This window comes from Pteronotus mesoamericanus, unplaced genomic scaffold (genome assembly GCF_021234165.1).
Source record: "Pteronotus mesoamericanus isolate MK-2021 breed Mesoamerican mustached bat unplaced genomic scaffold, CSHL_Meso_final contig_82, whole genome shotgun sequence".
Taxonomy (NCBI): domain Eukaryota; kingdom Metazoa; phylum Chordata; class Mammalia; order Chiroptera; family Mormoopidae; genus Pteronotus; species Pteronotus mesoamericanus.
In genome coordinates this window covers 14,771,741-14,791,568 of record NW_026555265.1, presented here as the reverse complement: position 1 = coordinate 14,791,568, position 19,828 = coordinate 14,771,741, and the positions used below count along the sequence as shown (strand labels likewise).

General features: G+C 38.6%; 2 protein-coding genes across 4 annotated transcripts in view; one reads left to right on the top strand and one right to left on the bottom strand.

Annotated features, from left to right (window-relative positions):
- The window catches only part of CP (ceruloplasmin), an 82,637-nt gene that overhangs the window by 53,325 nt on the left and 9,484 nt on the right, over positions 1 to 19,828 (top strand). Inside the window, exons 10-19 of one of the 3 annotated variants that reach the window (XM_054585181.1) lie at positions 696 to 846; positions 2,125 to 2,337; positions 3,310 to 3,517; positions 5,130 to 5,272; positions 6,495 to 6,623; positions 8,596 to 8,702; positions 10,187 to 10,403; positions 11,040 to 11,179; positions 12,515 to 12,677; positions 17,327 to 17,830. In XM_054585181.1, the coding sequence (XP_054441156.1) occupies positions 696 to 846; positions 2,125 to 2,337; positions 3,310 to 3,517; positions 5,130 to 5,272; positions 6,495 to 6,623; positions 8,596 to 8,702; positions 10,187 to 10,403; positions 11,040 to 11,179; positions 12,515 to 12,677; positions 17,327 to 17,427 (1,572 nt within the window). In that variant the 3' untranslated portion in view covers positions 17,428 to 17,830. Of the gene's footprint in view, positions 1 to 695; positions 847 to 2,124; positions 2,338 to 3,309; positions 3,518 to 5,129; positions 5,273 to 6,494; positions 6,624 to 8,595; positions 8,703 to 10,186; positions 10,404 to 11,039; positions 11,180 to 12,514; positions 12,678 to 15,916; positions 16,962 to 17,326; positions 17,831 to 19,828 lie in introns of those variants that run through there. The other 2 variants (XM_054585182.1, XM_054585180.1) reach the window with 2 other exon arrangements.
- HPS3 (HPS3 biogenesis of lysosomal organelles complex 2 subunit 1) overlaps positions 17,831 to 19,828 on the bottom strand; it is a 41,026-nt gene continuing 39,028 nt past the window's right edge. The window contains exon 17 of the mRNA XM_054585188.1: positions 17,831 to 18,558. Within this exon, the coding sequence (XP_054441163.1) occupies positions 18,431 to 18,558 (128 nt within the window). The 3' untranslated portion in view covers positions 17,831 to 18,430. The remainder of the gene's footprint in view (positions 18,559 to 19,828) is intronic.

Sequence of the window (19,828 nt, the reverse complement as noted above, 5' to 3'; positions counted from 1 at the left end):
ACCAGCTGAGCTACCTGGTCAGGGCTGATAATTATGTTTTTGATCTGAAAACAATCTCAGGGCAAAGACATGCAATAATCTTTGAAATGTTTTATTCTCTTAGAGGCTCATATGCTTTGATTCCTTAGACTGACTGCTTTCTTCTGAAGTATTGAATCATTTCATAGACCAGATAACATTTCTTTTCATTATTTTTCACCAAGGATGGAGGAAGGAGGGCAAGAATGTTTGTTCAGGTGCCTCCAGGCTGTGTAAATTCCTGTTCCAATTCACATGGCAGGCTATTACTTTCCTTAGGATGATCCATCCCTCTAACTGCTTCCTCCTGTTCTGTTTTATAGAATTCTTTGTGTTTGCATTAATGTGGATGGCACTTTCCCTGATTTCTAGCACAGACATATATCCCCTCCACCCCTATTTTAACCATTTTTTTGGTGGGTTCAATTAGTATTGGCAGAGCTGGCAGGATGGTAGGAGAGGAGAGTCAGAATTTTTAGGTGCAGCATGAGTCTTAGATTGTCATGTTGAACCAAAAATCCACTATGCACAGGATAATGAAAACTCTTGTGAGCTCCAGTTTACGAAGAAGAAAGGAAACTTGTGTTCTTATCCTTTGCAAGTAGTGTTGTGTACATGGAAGTCTTTCTGCTTTACTCGTCCTGTGTTCACCATATTGTTCTTGTTTTGACTTATAGAAAGATGTACACAAGGAGTTCTATTTGTTCCCCACAGTGTTTGATGAGAATGAGAGTTTACTCTTGGATGATAATATTAAAACATTTACAACTGCACCCGATCAGGTGAACAAGGAAGATGCAGACTTTCAGGAATCTAATAAGATGCACTGTAAGTACTGCCCCGAACACCGATCTAGCAAGTTATTTCAGTGCTGCACATGGAATGCTTTTAATGATGCCAAAATTCCAATAGCTTTGCTTATTGTTCAATAAGTGATTAAATGCAATGAGAGTAATATTGGTTATTTAATGTATCAGTTCATTATTCCTCATTTCGCTTACTTCAGGATAACACATACAAACTATGTCAATTAGATACATATTAAAATGTGATCAGCGTTACCCAGAGCTTGTCAGAAATGCAAATTCTTGGGTCCCCAATCCTGACCTACAAAATCAGAAACTGGGGGTATGGGGCCAGCAATCTACGTTTAACAAACCCTCCAGGTGATTCTCAAATACGCTCAAATTTGAGAACTGCTGGATTACCTATTTTTCTCTTCTGTGGCTTAATAATGACAGGCTCATTTTATTGTTTAATATGAGGAAAGGTATTGTCTCTGTTCTCAACAAACTTCAATGAATCTCACCATTGACTACACAGTATAATCAACTGGGAACTTTTAAACATGATTATGACTATTTTTAAAATACTCAGGAGAAACTTCAGAGGTTTTACTTTAATTGAAACCTGGCACCAGATTTATTTTTACCTCCAGTGCAATTCTAAAATGCAGTTAGTGTTCAGAGACAGTGAGCTAATTGTTAAAACAAAATTTTTTTAAATCCACACCACTAATAGACATGTGAAAGTTATTGTAGCAAGAAGAAAAAAATGTAAATGTTACAGATTCTTTTTTAGCTGGATCAATACTAGTCACAATACCTACAATCTTTGATTTTGCCTTTTTTGCATTTTTGGAGGAGTCAAAGATATTATCTATTGAAAACAGCAGTGAGAGAAAACTTCCTGCAAATACTCTGTCCTGTTTATTCAAGATGAGTCAGAGAATTTTCCATTTAGAACAACAAACACATTCCCAGTCTTTTCCTTGCCCAGGAAAAGCTGTTATTACTCATATATTTGGGTGTCCACAATATGACCCTTGAGAGAATTGTGAAGGGCCTAGCTGGGAAAACAGTGAGATTCCCAGGACACAGAACTTCTTGAATCTTTCATTCAGCTCTACTCTCTTGTCCTGGGGCTGCTCTGGAGGGTACATCAAAGAGTTGCAAAAACACTCCTGCCACATAAAGGAGTAGAGAGACCTGAATGGGTTTTTTAAAAATTAAATAAATAAAGTTGGCTCTGGAAAGTCTAGGAAGCTGTCATGTAGTAGGACACAAGGTAAACCATTTTTAAAATGTTGTTTTTCACCTTCTACAGCCATAAATGGATTTATGTACGGGAATCAGCCTGGCCTCAATATGTGCAAAGGAGATAGGGTCACATGGTACTTATTCAGTGCTGGAAATGAGGCCGATGTACATGGGATTTACTTTTCAGGAAACACGTATCTGTCAAGAGAAGAAAGAAGAGACACAGCAAACCTCTTCCCTCATACAAGTCTCACACTCACCATGGAGCCTGATAATGAAGGTGCATTTCTTTAAAGATAAGTCTCTATTGGATTGATTCCTGAGGTTTTGGTTTAAAATCCTGTGTTGGGTGATAAGCTCATCCCTTTCTCAAGCGTCCCAAGTACCCTTCCTTCCCTTGGAAGAGCACTCCTGGACCACTGCCAGCAATATTGCAGACAGGTCCATTTCATATTTGTCAGCGGGAGAGAAAAGAGTGACAAAAGGGTAGACTGGAATTTCTCCTATTTCCACAAAGCAGAATCCTTAAGACACCCTCTTCTTGTATTATGGCCCTTTTAAAGATAGCTGGCAAATCAGACTGGAAGGCTCTATATCTAAACTCCTCATCATTTCTCTGTAGCCTAGATGTAGTGTTCGCTTGTCAATTGTTTACAATTGAATATCTTATTCTAAAACGATAGCCCTGAAAATTCAGAGACTCCTATAGGTCTGGCTCTGAATAAGTAAGACAAACTAAAGCAAACAAAAAAAAAGTGAAAAAAATGCTAACTTGCTTCCAACTTATATTTAGTTCATTATGTGTCACTAGAATGTAAGACAAGGTCAGTGTCACCTTTTCCTTCATTCATTAGACATGTGTAAATATAACAGTAAACAAGAGATAAAGTGTCTGGTCTCGTGCAGCTGATTAAGTACTATGAAGAAAAACAGGGCAGGAAAAGGGTCTGGTGACTGATGGGAGGAGCTGGGTAAAGATTCTCTAAGGAGGTTTAAATGAAGTGAGTGCCAAGAGCCACATGGATAGTGTGGAAATAAATGTTCAGGCAGAGGAATCAGCAAATTCAAAGGCCGTGAGGCTGGCACATCCTTGACCTGTGGCTGGAGCAGAGTGAGTGGTACAGGATGTGATCAGAAATCAGCTCATTAGCTCAGGCTGCAGTAAGGACTTTGGTGTTGATTCTGAGTGAGGGGAGGAGCCACAGAAGGCATTAAACAAAGGAGTGACATGCTTTTTTATTTACTTTTCAAGGGACTTTTAATATTGAATGCCTCACAACTGATCACTACACCGGTGGCATGAAGCAAAGATACACTGTGAACAAATGCAGGCAGCCACCTGAGAATCCAAACTTATACCTGGGAGAGAAGACCTACTACATTGCTGCGGTGGAGGTGGAATGGGATTACTCTCCAAGTAGAGAATGGGAAAAGGAGCTGCATCGTTTACAAGAGCAAAAGTAATTCTCTAGAATATGATTCCCAAATTTTTAGTTTCTCTTTCAGAGAAGAAAGAATTATGTTAAATTGCAGTAAAACAACAGTTGTGTTAAACAATAACAAAATGCTTCTTAGAAATCCTTCTTGTTAATTTCAGCTTCTCTCTATTTTCTTACAGGAAAATTTGCATTTTCCTGTATTTTGCTTTGTATAATGTGCACCCACATTTTTGGCCAAAAGTTTCAAGAAAAAAATCTTTCATTTCAATGTTTTAATTAAATTTTTAATTTATTTATATGTACATACTTGTTTTTTGCATTACAAAGGAATTTTAACATTTATTTTTTAACATATTATGGTGCAAGAAATTTTATTTAACAAATAATTACAAAAGAACAGATATAAGATTTCAGGTGCTGCCCATGTATAATGTGCATCCTTATTTTTCCCTAAAAAATTTGGGCAAAAAAATGTACATTTTACACAGCAAAATACGGTCTCATGTGATTCTTTGCAGTCACTCATGTTTCTTTCTTTTCTATTGGACTGTCTTCTTATGTTCACTTACACCAAAATTTGCTCCTCAGTTCAGAGCTAAAATATTATTTTCTTCGCCAACTGTTTGCTGTTTATCTTATCTTTTCTCCAAAGAGTTTGTTATTAGTCTAGTAATCAGTTATTTTACATTCCTTTAACTATCATGTATAAAAGAAAACTTTAAATTGTTGAGGGCAGTATAGCAGATATGGTCTATGCTCTCCAAGAACTTTCAGAGAAACAGGGTTCAAAACCACCAATAACAAGTACATTATGGGAATGAAAAAATAAGTTCAGTATGAACAGATGTAACTTATGGGTGTTGGTTGGAGCTTCAGAAGTATTCGTTTAGAGCAGCATCCCCTATACCTGTGGTTAGCCTGTTGGTACTGTTTCATGTACCTTCCCTCTGTCACTTCTCACATTGTGCACCAGCTCTTAATGGACATGATTTGAAAGACTGGGGTGGGCATGTGTTTCGATCTGGGGTGCACAACATGGCTGATAACCTGTAGCTAAGCAATGGTTAGCTGGTCAGTTAGACTGTGATGGTGAGTATGATTTACAGGGTAAAGAAGTAAAAGATTATTTCAGTAACTGGGGTAAAACAGTCAAAAGGCTACAGGAGCCAGTAGGAGTCAATAAAAACTTTAGTTAAAGAAAGTATCTAGAAAAACATGGCCATTTCAGTTCCTACAGACCAGAAGCATTGTAGTATCCAGAGAACAGTTCACTGGTGAATCTGGACCCATAACATTTTAGAACTATAAGCAAATCTTAGAGAAGACCTCCTTTATGCCTCATTTTAGGAGAGACGAAACCAAGGCCTGATAGGCAGTGACTAGCTGGAGGTTGTTTTAGTGGCAGAGCCAGGGCCAAGGCTCAGATGGCTCTCCTTCTGGCCAGGTACACTGTCTACCTCACACGTCTGCTTTCAAAGTCTTGCTGGAGGGGGAGAATGGTATTAAAAATGAGCATAATTACTTAAATAGAAACTGTATGTTTATTCAAAATTTAAAATTTAAAACTCAATTTCCACTTTCATTAAGACAAGTACTAACCTTAGTTGTGTGTGTTTGTGTGTTTTTTTTTAAGTGTTTCAGATAATGCATTCTTAGATAAGCAAGAACTTTACATAGGCTCAAAGTACAAGAAAGTTGTGTATCGGCAATACACTGATGGCACGTTCCAAGTCCCAGTGGAGAGAACAGCTGAAGAAGAACACCTGGGAATTCTAGGTACTCAAACAGCTCCAGTCCATCAGGTGTGGGTTAGTGACTTGCTGCCGTGGCCAGTGACAGTCCCTGTCTAGGGGTTTAATTTTCTTGGTCATGTAACAAAGCTATTTAAATAAAAAGAGTTCTTCTAGTTGCTGCCCGATTAATGAATAGCTTAATGAAGCCAATTAGAGCTTCACAAAAATAAAAATAAAAATTATTCAATAAGAATGAGAGGCCTATGATTATGGCATAATAAAATATTATTTGTGTCAGAAACAATGTATTATCCCATATAATAATGAAATTGCAAATATTTGGTGTTTATCAAACTGTTATTTATAATTTTGGTGAAATTCCTAGAAATTACTTTCTAATGAAATTCTTAACCAAATTCTTCATTATTCTCCCATCTCTCCCCCCCCCCAAAAAACATAGCTATCTACTTTTAAAATTAAGATGTAAATGAGTAACTCCAAGGAAAAAAATATACATATATATATATATATATATATATATATGGAGTATAAGGGGGAAATAAAGAGTTATCATGCACAAGGCAGGGGAAAAAGTTGCCTTCAATATTTCAGGAATCGTTTTAAGACAGATGTCTAGGAACTTGACCAATACTGGTCCTGGGAATTTCCTTGAAAACCATCACATGCAGGGGACACCACTCTGAACCATGCTGTATTTCCACACTGATGGAGTTCCCTGGGGCTTGGTTCTCTTCAGCCCCCAGAGAAAGACATCCAAGGGAGAAGGCAGTATCACTGGCTAACAGAATTCTCCCAAGCTGGAGACAAGCTAAGATTGGCTGTAGAGGAAGAATGGGAGGGGTAGCCCCACCCACCCTTTCAAATGCAGGACTGCCTGCATTTAGTAAATCACACTCAGGAAATTCTGGAAGTCCAAAAGCTGAGATCAGGACTCCTGGCCAGGGATGGGTCACAGCTGACTCATCACGATTAGGCCTATGGAGGTTTAGAGACTTTCAGGCCCAAACCTCCATAGGACTCTAGATAAGATGCACCATCTGCAGAAGTGGTCATTACTATGGTTTTTATCCTGAATCCTCTGGAATTAAGTATAAATCCAAGAGTACTATAGCATGAAGCCATAGAGGGTAATACAGACTCTGGCCTTAATGCTAAGGAAGTAACCTCATCTGTGCTTTTATTACTGAGTTAGAACTTCCAATCTAACAGGCATATGAGCCAGTCCTCCTTTTCTCTCTTGCCAGGTCCACAACTTCATGCGGATGTTGGAGACAAAGTTAATATTATCTTCAAAAACATGGCCACAAGGCCCTATTCAATACATGCCCATGGGGTGAAAACAAAGGGTTCTACAGTTACTCCAGCCTTACCAGGTACTCATGGGGGAGGTACTCACAGGAGAGACTGAAGAGATGAACGCAGAAAGGGCAATGGGCTGGATGCAGGAGGGAAGGCGACCGCAGAGGCCATAGTTAGGACCTTAGATTTTATTCTAAAAACCCATGTGAGGGTTTAAACTGGAGGAAGTTGATCCTATGAACATTCTTTAAAGGGCTGGTCTGGCTGGTATGTGGGCAAGTGACTATAGAGGTCAGGAGCAGAACGAAGGATCAGTTAGGAGGTTATTGCAATAATCTGGGTAAAAAAAAAAATGAGACTTGGGCCAGGTTAGAAACAGTTCAAGTGGTGCGTTGTCATATTCTGGTTCTACTTTAAAGGTGGTGCTAAAAGGACACATGAAAAACTGGGCATTAGGAATGTAAGGGAAGGAGTGGGAATCAGGACAGCTCCAAGGTTTGGAGCATTGAGTTCTTGGTGACAGAGCAGGTTGGGATGGGGAATGGAGAAGGAAATGTCATTATTTGGCTTATGACAATAAGCATGCAGATGAAGAGACAATATATTTAGGAGGGAACTCTATGCTTTATTCTCAGTGAAATGTTCTCCTTATAAAAAGGGTGAGGTTACAGGGGCAGGTAAGATGGAGGGCTTGAGGAAAAAGAAAAAAGCTACCACATCCCTTGAAACCATCCCTCATGTCTTGCTTGATTCGCTAATAAAGGTTTGTCAGACTCTGATATGGCTAGTCTGACAGCATGAATAACGGTGGAGCCTGCATAGAGTAGACATGAGTGAACATGGCTGAAAATCAAGGTCTTGTGTGCAGTTGTACTGGAAGCCCTGAGGCAACTGGAAGAAGAGATAAGGCTAGAGAAGAGCCCGGCACAAACAGAAGAGAGTACAGGCCTTCACAAGATAGGAGGGTAGAGCAACTGGCCGTCTTCAAAGTCTCAAGGTCCAGGGTATGATCCTGTATGTGACACAGTTGTGGCAAACAGTTTATGGTATGATAGATAGAATGGGACAAACTAGAGAAGAGGTCAGTGGCCCATTAGGTCAAGGTCTATCGGCTCTTCACCAGGTATTGTGAAATCACTGAGGATCAAGGTAAGAAAGGAGAAAAGGAAAGTCATGGTGAAGCTGAGGGAATTGCACAGGGTAGCCCAGATACACAGACACAGAGAAGACTGTGAGGAAGGCGCTAGCACTGTGGGGCAAATCACTTGAACTGATAAGAAAAAAGTGTATTAGAAAAACATACATCGAGCTAAGAAGAGATCTGTTGCAAAGTTTCTCCAAATTGTGATACTGGAATTGCCACCATTACCTAACAAAGTCAAGGAGTTTGATGCCCTTCACGCACAGAAAAGCCAAAGTCCGAGCCAACAGGTTTTCACAGAGAAAAGCAGATATCTTCATCAGGCAGCCAGACAGGGACACAGATCAGGCTCAGGTCAGTCTCCCTTAGATAAAGGCTTAGGGTACATTTAAACAATGAGGTTAGAAAGGAGCTCTACATAGCAATTAATTCTCATTTAAGGGCTCTGGTTGGATGACCTGGGAACTGAGTTATCCGGGGTAAAGAATGGGAAGGGTAAAAGAAGGTATAAAGAAATTCCAAGTGTGCAGGGCCTGGGTGGGTGAGATCCAAGCGCCCTGCTGTTATCTCCTGAAAGCCAAAAGAACTGGGAGGGAAAAACTACTAGGCTCTGGTTTCAGTTTTGGGGCCTGATTTCACCACCTCCTGGCCTTTGTGGTAGTACATGTGCATCAAGTCCAGTTAATTCATAACTGACAAAGAAGATGGAAAAGTGTCTCTTAGTTTGTCTTAATTAAATTTCTGAAAACAATTTTGAGTACTAGTACTTTTAAAGCTAATTTCCTTCACATTTCCTTCTGGATCACTGGCTATTGACTATACATCTCTATCTATCTATCTATCTATCTATCTATCTATCTATCTATCTATCTATCTCCAGATGCATTAACACTTGATTAATTTAGGTGAAATTCGCACTTACATATGGAAAATCCCAGAAAGATCTGGAGCTGGAAGAGAGGATTCTGCTTGCATTCCATGGGCATACTATTCAACTGTGGATCAAGTTAAGGTAAACTTTAAATCAGTTGTGTTCTGTGAAAAGTCCCAAAACAGACACACAGCGGAAGGAGGATGAAGTTACAGTTTTCCTGTGGCCCAATTCTGTGGTAAATTTCCAGGAAAGTAAGCTGCTCTGCAATTCACTTTGGTTTCTTTTTTTCTTTTCTTTTCTTTTCTTTTCTTTTCTTTTCTTTTCTTTTCTTTTCTTTTCTTTCTTTTATGGTTTGTTTTAAGGATACAGCTCTATCACTGCTGATTATGCGTAACGCAGATTTAAATAATAAACAATACAGTATTTTATTTTCCCTTCATATCAAAATAGATTAAACACAAAGAAGTGTCAGGTACTTGATTCCAGAGCTCTATTATTACATGGTAATAAAGAAAATGCTGGTCTTGCCAGTCAATCACAGCACAGCTAATGCTACTGTTTGAGTAAATACTTCAAAGCCAGTGAAACACTCAATAACGACAAATCGGACCAGGCCCCAGGTCTAGTCCAAATCTTTCCCCTGAGTTCCAGACTTATGTGAACACCTGCCAACTGAACATCTCTACCAGCGTGTCCCACAGGCACTGAAAACTCAGCAACTCTAATATGGAAATTGAGATCTTCCTCCACCTCCTCCTGTTGTAACAAATAGCACCATAAGCACCCAGTCTACTCAGTTGTTCAAACTAGAACTCTGGATATAAAGTATCTAATATTCCCCCTTAGCTCACCCAGGGCATTCACCCACCTACCTAGAACTCAGTCCCTTCCTTCTCTTCATCTCCATAGAGCAAGTCCTTGTAATTTACCTCAACTGCTTCAGTGGCCTCCTACTCTCCTGCCTCTCCTCCCTCCATGACTTCCTTCACTCCTCTGCCTGGATGACTAGTTTAAAATGCAAATATGCTGCCATTCCATGTTCAATTTTTCAATGGCTACCTATGTCCCACAAGACAAAATCTAAAATTTCTGAACATGATACGATTCAAATGTCCTTCAAGAACTAATCTGCCACTACCAATGCACAGCCAAACCTAACTTCTCGTGGATTTAAGTCAATTGTGGTCTTCTCTCTCTGTGTCCATTAGCGCTGCTCACACCTCCACCACAGCAAGTGGTTCATTTCTTGGATCCCTCTATCTTCCTTGTTAGACTGAGTTCCTGGAGGGCAGGGGCTTTGTACAATCCACATCTGGATTTTCAGTGATAGCGCTCGGCTTATGGAATAGGTAAATCACCACTGTTCATGTGGGATTTTTCTACATTGCTGCGCATTCGCTGAGCCAATATTTGGCCTCTGCCTCCACACAACCTTTGTTCACCATTATTCCAACTTAATAGCTTCAGGTGGAAAGTTACTGACTTGACAGCACCACTTTGGGCAAAATTTACTACCTAAATCAGTCCTTCCAAAATTCCTGAGGCCATGGGCAAAAAGGTCCCAGTTCTCTGAAATCCTGATCTGTATCACAAGGATGACTGAACTTTTTGCTTGTTTTCAGGATCTCTATAGTGGATTAATTGGCCCACTGATTGTTTGTCGGAGGCACTACATCAAAGTATACAATCCCATAAAGATACTGGAATTTTCCCTTCTGTTTTTAGTATTTGATGAGAATGAATCTTGGTACTTAGATGACAACATCAAAACATACTCTGATCATCCTGAGAAAGTAAAAAAAGATGATGACGAATTCATAGAAAGCAATAAAATGCACGGTATGATACATTATTCTAAAACCTTTTTTCCCCTTTTCTACTTTCAAATAAAATTACTCTAGAGACAATTCATTTGTTTCATTTTATAATGAATCACGTCTGCCTCACTTTGTGAGGTAGAAATTCTGTTCAAAGTAAAAAAGGGACTATATTCAAAATCATCTATTAACTTCTGTCCCAGTTCCAAAGTCTCATTCCCCCCCCCCTTTTCTTTTTAAGTTTTATTTATTTTTAAAGGGGAAGGGAGGGAAAAGGGAGAGAAGCGTCAATGTGTGGTTGCCTCTCTTGCGCCCCCTACTGGGGACCTGACCTGCAACCCAGGCATGTGCCCTGAATGGGACTTGAACCAGTGACCCCTTGCTTTGCAGTCCAGCGCTCAATCCACTGAGCCACAGCAGCCAGGGATCATTCCCTTCTAATTAAACTCAGATTTAGGATTAAGGCTTTTTGTGCTAAGTGACTATAAAAGCAGTGACATTATTGACCTTTAAGTATCCATTTCCCTCATCGGTCATGATAAAACCTATTACTTCAGAGAAGATCCCATTAATTAACCTAATAATCGTATTTTCTGTGAAATAGCTGTTGGTTTAAAATATACTGAAAGGTAATATAAAAATCATGTGCTTTCCTTAGCTATTAATGGAAGAATGTTTGGGAACCTGAAAGGCCTCACAATGCATGTGGGAGATGAAGTCAACTGGTATCTGATGGGAATGGGCAATGAAATAGACTTGCACTCGGTGCATTTCCATGGCCACAGCTTCCGATACCAGGTAAGAGCCATCCATGGTCATCGTTCTTGCTCTATTTGAAAATGTTTTAATACAAAGAAAATAGTTCCTCAGAGACTTATACAAAATTGGAAATTTCAAGAGATAACTATTTTCTTTTTTTAAATTAAAACAATTTACTTATATATTTTTAGAGAGAGGAGAAGGGAAGGAGAAAGGGAGGGAGGAACACATGGATCAGTTGGTTACCTCTCACACACACACACCCTGACCGGGGACCAGGCCTGCAACCCCAGCATGTGCCCTGAACTGGGAACTGAACCTGATAGCTAACCAGAGAGCTAACCATCCGCTTTGCCAGATGATGCACAACCAAATGAGCCACGCCAGTAAGGGCAAGAGATAACTATTTTCTAGCCTTACACCTGGGCCTCTCCCTGGGACTTGGGTCCCAGGGTTTGTTTTTCCTGGATTTTCGTGGAGTTCTGCTCAAATATTCCTGAACAAGGCCTTTGAAAGAAGTGTTTAGCAGAGAGGGTAGGAATGTTGATGTAATGATGAATTAGAGCTTGACTACAACCGTTGCTTGCTCTTAATTCTGGATCTCAAATGGCCTGCAGTGAACAAGATCATGAGTGTACTGTCGAGCAACTGGTACCTAGATCTCAACCCTGCTCCTTCTCACCAAGTGCTGATTTCAGCAGAAGCCAATTGCCCTTTTGGAATTACTTCACTTTTAGTTGATGTAGAAAATTCAGAAACTACCAAAAAGCACACTGCAGAAAAGGCCATTTTATTATCTGGTTTTATTTTATTTGGTTTAAATAGATGCTTTAGTCTTAGAAGACTTTTAATTCTGTCCCTAATAGAAATACTGCCAAGTACTTTGTGTCTAGTGAAGACTTTCCCTGAACTGCCTTGTGTTTTGGCTTTTCCATTGGCTTCCTTTTCTGCTCCCCTCATTTCCCTCCCTGCCCTAAAGTTTCATGGACAACCTAATCTAGGGGAGGGTCAGCAAGAGTGAGACTATGGCTGAAACTGGGCCACAGATCCGTTCCCTTGTGTAACACAAATGCTCTGGTAAAAAAGCAAACCAGAGCTGACGAGTAGTCAATAGGTAGTACCGATTGATGGCCACTTTCATCACACCTTTCCTTCACACTCACCTGACGGCCCGTAGTGCCAAGGCTTTAGCAGGAATTCAAGGAATAGGTAGCTCACTGTTTGTATTAAACAGAAATGTACAGGGGCTCCTTTTCTTTTCTTAGCAGATCCATTTTTCTAACATCCTTTGAGCAGGCCAATGAACAATTATTTGAATGAATTCTCACATATAATAAACATTATATAAATGTTTTTGTCATTTTTCTAATTAAGCACATGGGCATTTATAGTTCTGATGTCTTTGACGTTTTCCCTGGGACATACCAAACAGTAAAAATGTTTCCGACAACACTTGGAACCTGGTTACTGCACTGCCACGTAACTGACCACATTCATGCTGGAATGGAAACTACTTACACCGTTCTACCAAATCAAGGTAAATATCAAGTTGGTGATTCTAAAAGTCATACGTCACAAATATAATGCAGATGCACTACTTTGCCTAAATTCTTCTCCCAATATACCGCATTTGTTAATTGACTGTTCTTTCTTCCGTCTCTACCTCTGAACAGTTTGTTGTTTTTTGGTTTTTTTAACTGCTAAATGGTATGGGGTACTGCTTTTCTAACAACTGGTTCTGAAAACAGCACCAATCCTCTCTAATCTAGTACAAATTGACACCAATTTGATGCAGTGTAATTATACTTAAAATGAGAGCATTTTTTTTTAATTAAAAAAACTAACCATGGCTTACAGACACATTTAATTTCTTTCTTAAAAGAAGACGTTAACTTTTTTCCTAGGTATTACCTGGCCCAACCCCTGCCCCCAATCAACCCCCACCCCCCAATCAATTTAATTTCAAATGTGCAAACAGGCAGAATAGTGTCTTTCTTGGTTCTTGAGGGAGGGGGTATATTCTTGATTATCGTTTGTGGAAGACTGTCTTAGTTCGTTTGGGCTACTATAACAAAATACAAAACTGGGTAACTTATAAAGAACAGGCATTTATTTTCATAGTTCTGGAGGCTGCTAGTCAGGGTGCCAGCATGGTCGAATGAGGACCCTTTTCCAGATCACAGACTTCTTGTGTCCTCACATGGTAGACAGGTCAAGTTAGCTCTCTGGAGTCTCTTTAAAAAGGGGACAAATCTCATTCATGAGGTCTCTGCCCTCATGACTTAATCACTTCCCAGAGGCCCATCATCTTGGACATTAAGTTTTCAACATACAAAAATTTTTTTGTTGGGGGAGGAGAAGCAGGAGTGACACAGACATTCAGATCATAGCAAAGATCCAGGACAAAAAAAATGAGTATCTATTCCCTGCTCCCCCGACCCCAGCAGCAACACTCCGTCCCATGTAGGTACACACATGCAGACACACATGAATACACAGACACAGAGAATAAAGGCACAGGAAAACAAACAGCCCTTCTGTGGATAAACACTAACACAATGCACTGTATGAAAGGATGAAATCCCTGCTTTGTGGTTGCAGGCTTTGTTCCTTCCTAGGTCTTCTGAGTTTGGAATTGCTGGAACTGACGATGGCAAATCCAATAGGGGGAAATTAGGCAGAGAAAAGAACTTGTTTTTCCTTTTAAAATAGGTACAAAGGGAAAACATAAATTGAAGAAAATATAGAAATACATGTATTTCAAAAATTAAAAATCACTGAAAGATCAACTATTAGTGCAAACGAAAAGTTAATTTCTCCTGTTTCTTACATGAACATCTTGTACCATGAAAAACTACTTCCACTAAAACCCTTTATCACAAAGACGGGTAACTAGGAGCACCAGAACACCCAACGCTCAAACAGGCACATCAACTGCTGGGTTTAATGCCAGAAACTAATGAGCACAGTGAAAACTCAAAAATGAGAAAGAAAATATTAGTCTTTAAAGAATATTCACACACACATTTACCACACAGAAGGATAGCCTCACTCAGAAAAATAACCAAGAACAAGGGAAGAGTGAGATAGGAATTTCATGCATGCAAATAACCTGCATGCGGAGGATGCTGCTACAGGCTGGTCCTATACACAGACGAGAAAATCACTCCGCCTGATGGGCCTGGAGGAAGAGTGGGAGGCGACTGCTTGGTTAAGGGAGGGGAGATGGTTTTAAAAGCCATAGAGAAAACTGTAGAACAAATAGAAAGCGGGAAAGAGCAACACACGATGGAAAAAAAGATTAAAGAGAAATTTGGCATTTACAAAGAGAAAACTATTGTATGGGACTGAAAGAAGCAGTAACGAATAAAAAAGACAGTTTATACACAGAAAAACGAGGAGCCACATTTATCAGGCTGAATTATCGTTAAATAAAAATGTAATAAAGCATTTGGGCAAGTCTACATTAACTCTGAATCTCAGAAAATTTTCCTCCTGCCACGACACTGACAAGGGAGCCCTGGAGGTTAAGAGTGAAATCTTCCAGGATTACGCACCAAGAGAATCACAATTTCCTCCCTGCGCCCTCCGCCCACAAAGATGAGAGAATAATTGTGGATATCCTGTCATACTTAATGTAATACTTCATTTTCCCTACCAGAGGAAGCATAATAAAAACCTCCTATGGCAAATATAAGAAAGGGTACTTTTTTTTTTTAAGATTGACATGCTTATATGCTCTTGGAGCAGTCTGCAGGAAAAAAGCTTGTGTAGCTTTAAGTGCCTTATAGGCAGGGACTGTATATTCTGTATTTCTACAAAGTACCCAAATCCAATCCAATATTCCATTTGGAAAATATTTAAAGACATATTAATTCAATAAAAAAGGAATTCAAAAACTTTTTTGGACATAATGTCAGACTTATAGAAAAGTTACAAAAGCAGTACAAAAACAATCCCATATACCCTGCACCCTAAGCCTAACCCCCAAATGTTAATATTTTGCACAACCACATTTGCTTTTTCATTCTGTCTCCCTCTCTCTCCACACATACAATATACATATTGTAAATATATATTCATGTTTCCTAAAAATAAGGATATTCTCATACATAAACACACCTATCAAAATAAGGAAATTAAAAATGACCCAATACTAGACCCTTTTCAACTCGCCCCCAATTGTTCTGCATCATGTTCTTCATAGAAGAAAATCCCTCTAGTGCACTGTGACCAGCTGGCACACCTTCTCAGTCACCCCCAGTCTGGAACAGTTCCTTCGGTCTTTGTCTTTCACAACTTTCACATTTTTAAAGAATGTCCTCCAGTTTGGGTTTGTCTAATGTTTCCTCATGAGTAGACTCAGATTATGTATTTTTTTGGCAAGACTCTTACAGAAGTGATATTGTTTTTCTCAGAACACATGTCAAGAGGCAAAAGATGTTGATTTATTCCCTTTCTGGCTAACTTTGAGCATTTGATTAAGGAGTTGTCTGCCCAGGATTCTCCTTTGTAAAGTTACTCTTTTTTCCTTTATAATTTATAAGGATCGTTGCGGGGGGGGTTGGAGGGGGACTAATTTTCTTTAAACAAAGCAGTACTGGGATGAAAGGTGTATTTTTAAACATACAAACAGAAAAATATAAATGAATAAAAAATAAACAAAATTAGAATACACTTAAAAATTAGAATACATTTAAAGCATCATCAACTAATTTATTAAATCATATGGTATATACTATTTTAATAATGGTCCTAAAATTTCTTTTTCTATAGAGACCAAGTCTGGCTGAAAGCAATAAATTGGTGATAAGTGAAAAAAAATAATTCATTATAATGTCTGTGAAAGTGTTGACCAGAATGGTTACTTTGGAATGGCTATATGCATTGAAAAGACTGAAAACATGTACTTTCATGCATTTGTGGGAAAACTGTGTTACACTGTTTCACGTGAAAAGATCAAAAGACTATTATATGTGGCTGACTCTAATATACTAGGTTTTGTAATTGATTCATGTAGGCTATTCATATCACCATCATTGGGGCTTCACAAAACTGTATTTAAAAGAAAAATCTATGACCAGATGTTGTCCTGGATGGTCCTCAAAGAATCGCTATTTAAGATTTGTTGAAATGTTTCCAACCATTGGATTCCCCATCAATCTCTCTAATGTGCTGCTGACATCATTTCTAATGAACCAGTGGAAGTAGGGATACAGGAAGTAAAATTAAAAAGAAAATACAATAAAATAAAGTTATAAATAATGACATAAAAGTAAAATAAACGTAAAAATAAATGTTAAAAATAAAATTTAAAAATTCCAGATCTGAGGGGTTTTTTTGTAAATTTTATTGTTGTTCAAATACAGTTGTTCCAATTTTTTCCCCATTGCTCTCCCCTGCCCGACCCATCCCACCCCACCAGCTCCCACAGTCAATCCCCACCCTGTTGTCCATGTCCATGGGTCCTTTATACATGTTCCTTGACTTGCCCCTTCCCCATCTTTCCCCCATTATTCCCCTCTGGTCACTGTCAGTTTGTTCCTTATATACATGTCTCTGGTTCTCTTTTGCCCATTTGTTTTGTTTACTAGGTTCCACTTGTAGGTGAGACCATATGGTATTTGTCTTTCACTGCCTGGCCTGTTTCGCTCAACATAATACCCTCCAGTTCCATCCATGCTCTTGCAAAGGATAGGAGTTCCTTCTTTCTTTCTGCTGAATTATGTAAATGCACCAGTTTTTAGATCCACTCATTCACTGATGGGATCTTAGGCTCTTTCCAGCACTTGGCTATTGTAAATAACTGCTATGAACTTTGAGGTGCATAGGTTCTTTTGGTATTTCAGGATTCTTAAGGTATAATCCCAGCAGTGGGATCACTGGATCAAAAGGAAGTTCCATTTTTAGTTTTTCTGAGGAAATTCCATACTGTTTTCCATAGTGGCTGCACTTGTCTGCATTGTTGTTAACAGTGTACTAGGGTTCCCTTTTTTCAGCCCCTTGTCAGCAGTTATTTTTTGTTGATTTGTTGATGATGGCCATTCTGACAGGTGTGTAGTGGTATCTCACTGTGGTTTTAATTTGCATCTCTCCAGTGACTAGTGATGCTGAGCTCCTTTCATATGTCTCTGGGACAGGATTGTTTTTTTAATCCCTGACACAAGATTTGTTTATTGATTTCAGAGAGACAAGAGGGAGAAAGGGAGGGGGAGAGAGAGAAACATCATCCGGTTGCTGGTTGCCTCTCATATGCATCCCAACCGGGGATCAAACCCACAACCTAGGTATGTGCCCTGACCTAGGAGAGAACCCACAACTTTTGGTGTATGGGACGAGTCTCCAACCAACTGAGCCACCTGACCAAAGTCCAAATCTGAGTTTTATGAACCCTTGAAGAAATGGTCAAAAGGATATGAATCTGGAACTGGAGAAAGACAGAGTATAGAAATAATTTTATAGATTAAATCCTGATAAAGATAAATGTCAACAGGAGAAAAGTTTCAAAACATAGTTGTGGCAGATGTCTGGTGAGGAGCATTTTTTCTCAGCCTTAACTAAAGTCAAAGCATACTATCAATGAGCTGAACTTGGACTTAAAATTGTTTAATAAGAGGTTAAAAAAAAGACACAGTTGTGAATACAATGACATATCCCTTTATTTTCACATACAGTCTAGCTAAAAGAGCAAGAGTACACATGTACAAAAATGGAAATAATGTTTTGGCTGAAAAACATCCATTCAAACAGATCATGTTAATAGTCAGACAAGAAAGTTACTTTGTAACTTTCTTTGATTCAGAGACAAATGCAGCATGAGTTTTAAAAGTAACAAAAAAAATAAAGTTTGAAATGTTTTGTGTGAAATTTGTTTTAAAAAGTGACTGAATAGGAAAAACTGGAAAAATCAAGAAGATTAAATTCCGGACTACTTGGAGTGACATTGTTTCATAAATACTGGCAAAATTGTTCTCTGTGTTTCCGGGATGAAAAAGATTGTCATGTCTCCAACAACAGTAAATTGATGTTCCTTGAAATAAAAGTCAGTTTCTGCCTTTAAAAATATATGCCTTCTTTGAGGAAATTCTTACAGCTTGTAGCTTTTTTACATTCTGGGCAATTAAGTGCATTCAGGTAATAAATTATGAAATACCATTGCAAGGATAAGCAACCTGAAAGCATCTGAAATATATGTACATATTCAATGTGAAAATCCTTTATTTTTACCTTGCATTCAATTTTTAAAAATTCAGTCTCATACTCTATTTTGCTGAGTTTCAAATGATCCCTTCATGTCAATGATTTCTTTCGGCTGCAGTATAGAAGATAAGGCAAGAAAAATGCTGCAGCGCCATCTTCTGGAAGGACATTCAAGAAATCCCGTAGTTCTAGTTCCACAGCAACAACTGAGAGTGTTTCTGTTTGCAGGAAAGAATACCTGAGTTAGAACTAAATTTCTTTCATCCAATTCTCTTGTCAGTCAACTAGAAGCTAGTTCAGGTAACAAAATATTATCATTACAGAAGAAAACATAAATTGCCTCTTAAGTCGACTCTGTTTTTTGGTTTTACCACTTATTTCCAGAATCCTTTGAAATTTGTATTAGCCCCATGCAATTTGGATTTACTATTTCATTGCTAGGTTATTACAATATTTTTTCAATAAATTTCTGATTTATTATAAAAATACAATCATTTGAATACTATTTTTAATGGTAGAACTCTGCTAATTCAAAAAGATTGTTTGCTAGGACAGGAATTACTATTATTAATTGTTGGATAACATTTTCCTAAATCAGTTCCCCTCTGAGATTTTCATGTTATTAATAAGGACAAAGATGTTTTCATGACCACTTTACCTTTTTTTTTTCCAAGCAGCAAAATAATGAGCTCTAGTTAACATTTTAAATATTAAGGAATTTAGCAAACATTTTCATAAAGATGACTATGCAACTTTATGTTTCTATTGCATCCAAATACATATATGCTTCCTTCTGCTGGGAAGAGAAGAGGGTGACACTTAAGAATGATGTTCCCCAATAAACATACTTCAGTGCCACTCCCTGATCTTCACATGTCCATCACTTACTCTATTTGCCAAGTGACTGAAACAAATTTGCTCAGGTGTGTGTGCATCCATCCAAAGTTATCTGTCCAATAATCAGTAACCTAAATCACCCTTTCCACAAAGGAATGATATGCCCTTGTGTTGCTAAAAGTTAATGAATGGAACAGCAGTGATACTGGGAAAGATCCCTCGCTCTGAAATCAGACAGACCTGTCAGGGATCATACCCTTCTACCTACTCTCTGGTGACTTTAAGAAAGTCACTTAACCTCCTGAGTCCTAGTTCCATTATCTGTAATGTAGTATCATTTGCTAGCTTCCAGAGTCCTTTGAGAATTAAAATACAATGATGCACATCTAACATATAATAGAAACTCAATATTAACTATTATTTTGTAAAACCCAAGTGAAAAACATGAATTACCAATGTTTCCCTATCAAACAAGCTTATTTAGCCTGAATGTGGAGCCTATAAGTAGTATGCCACATACAAAAACACTGAGTTGGGGGGCCAGTACAGAGTAGTTATAGAGCCAACAACAAGGTCTTGCCACACCCAGTTCTCTCCTGCCAACCAGTGAGGGGCTAATACAGGTTATAACTCTAAGACCAGGATCAATAT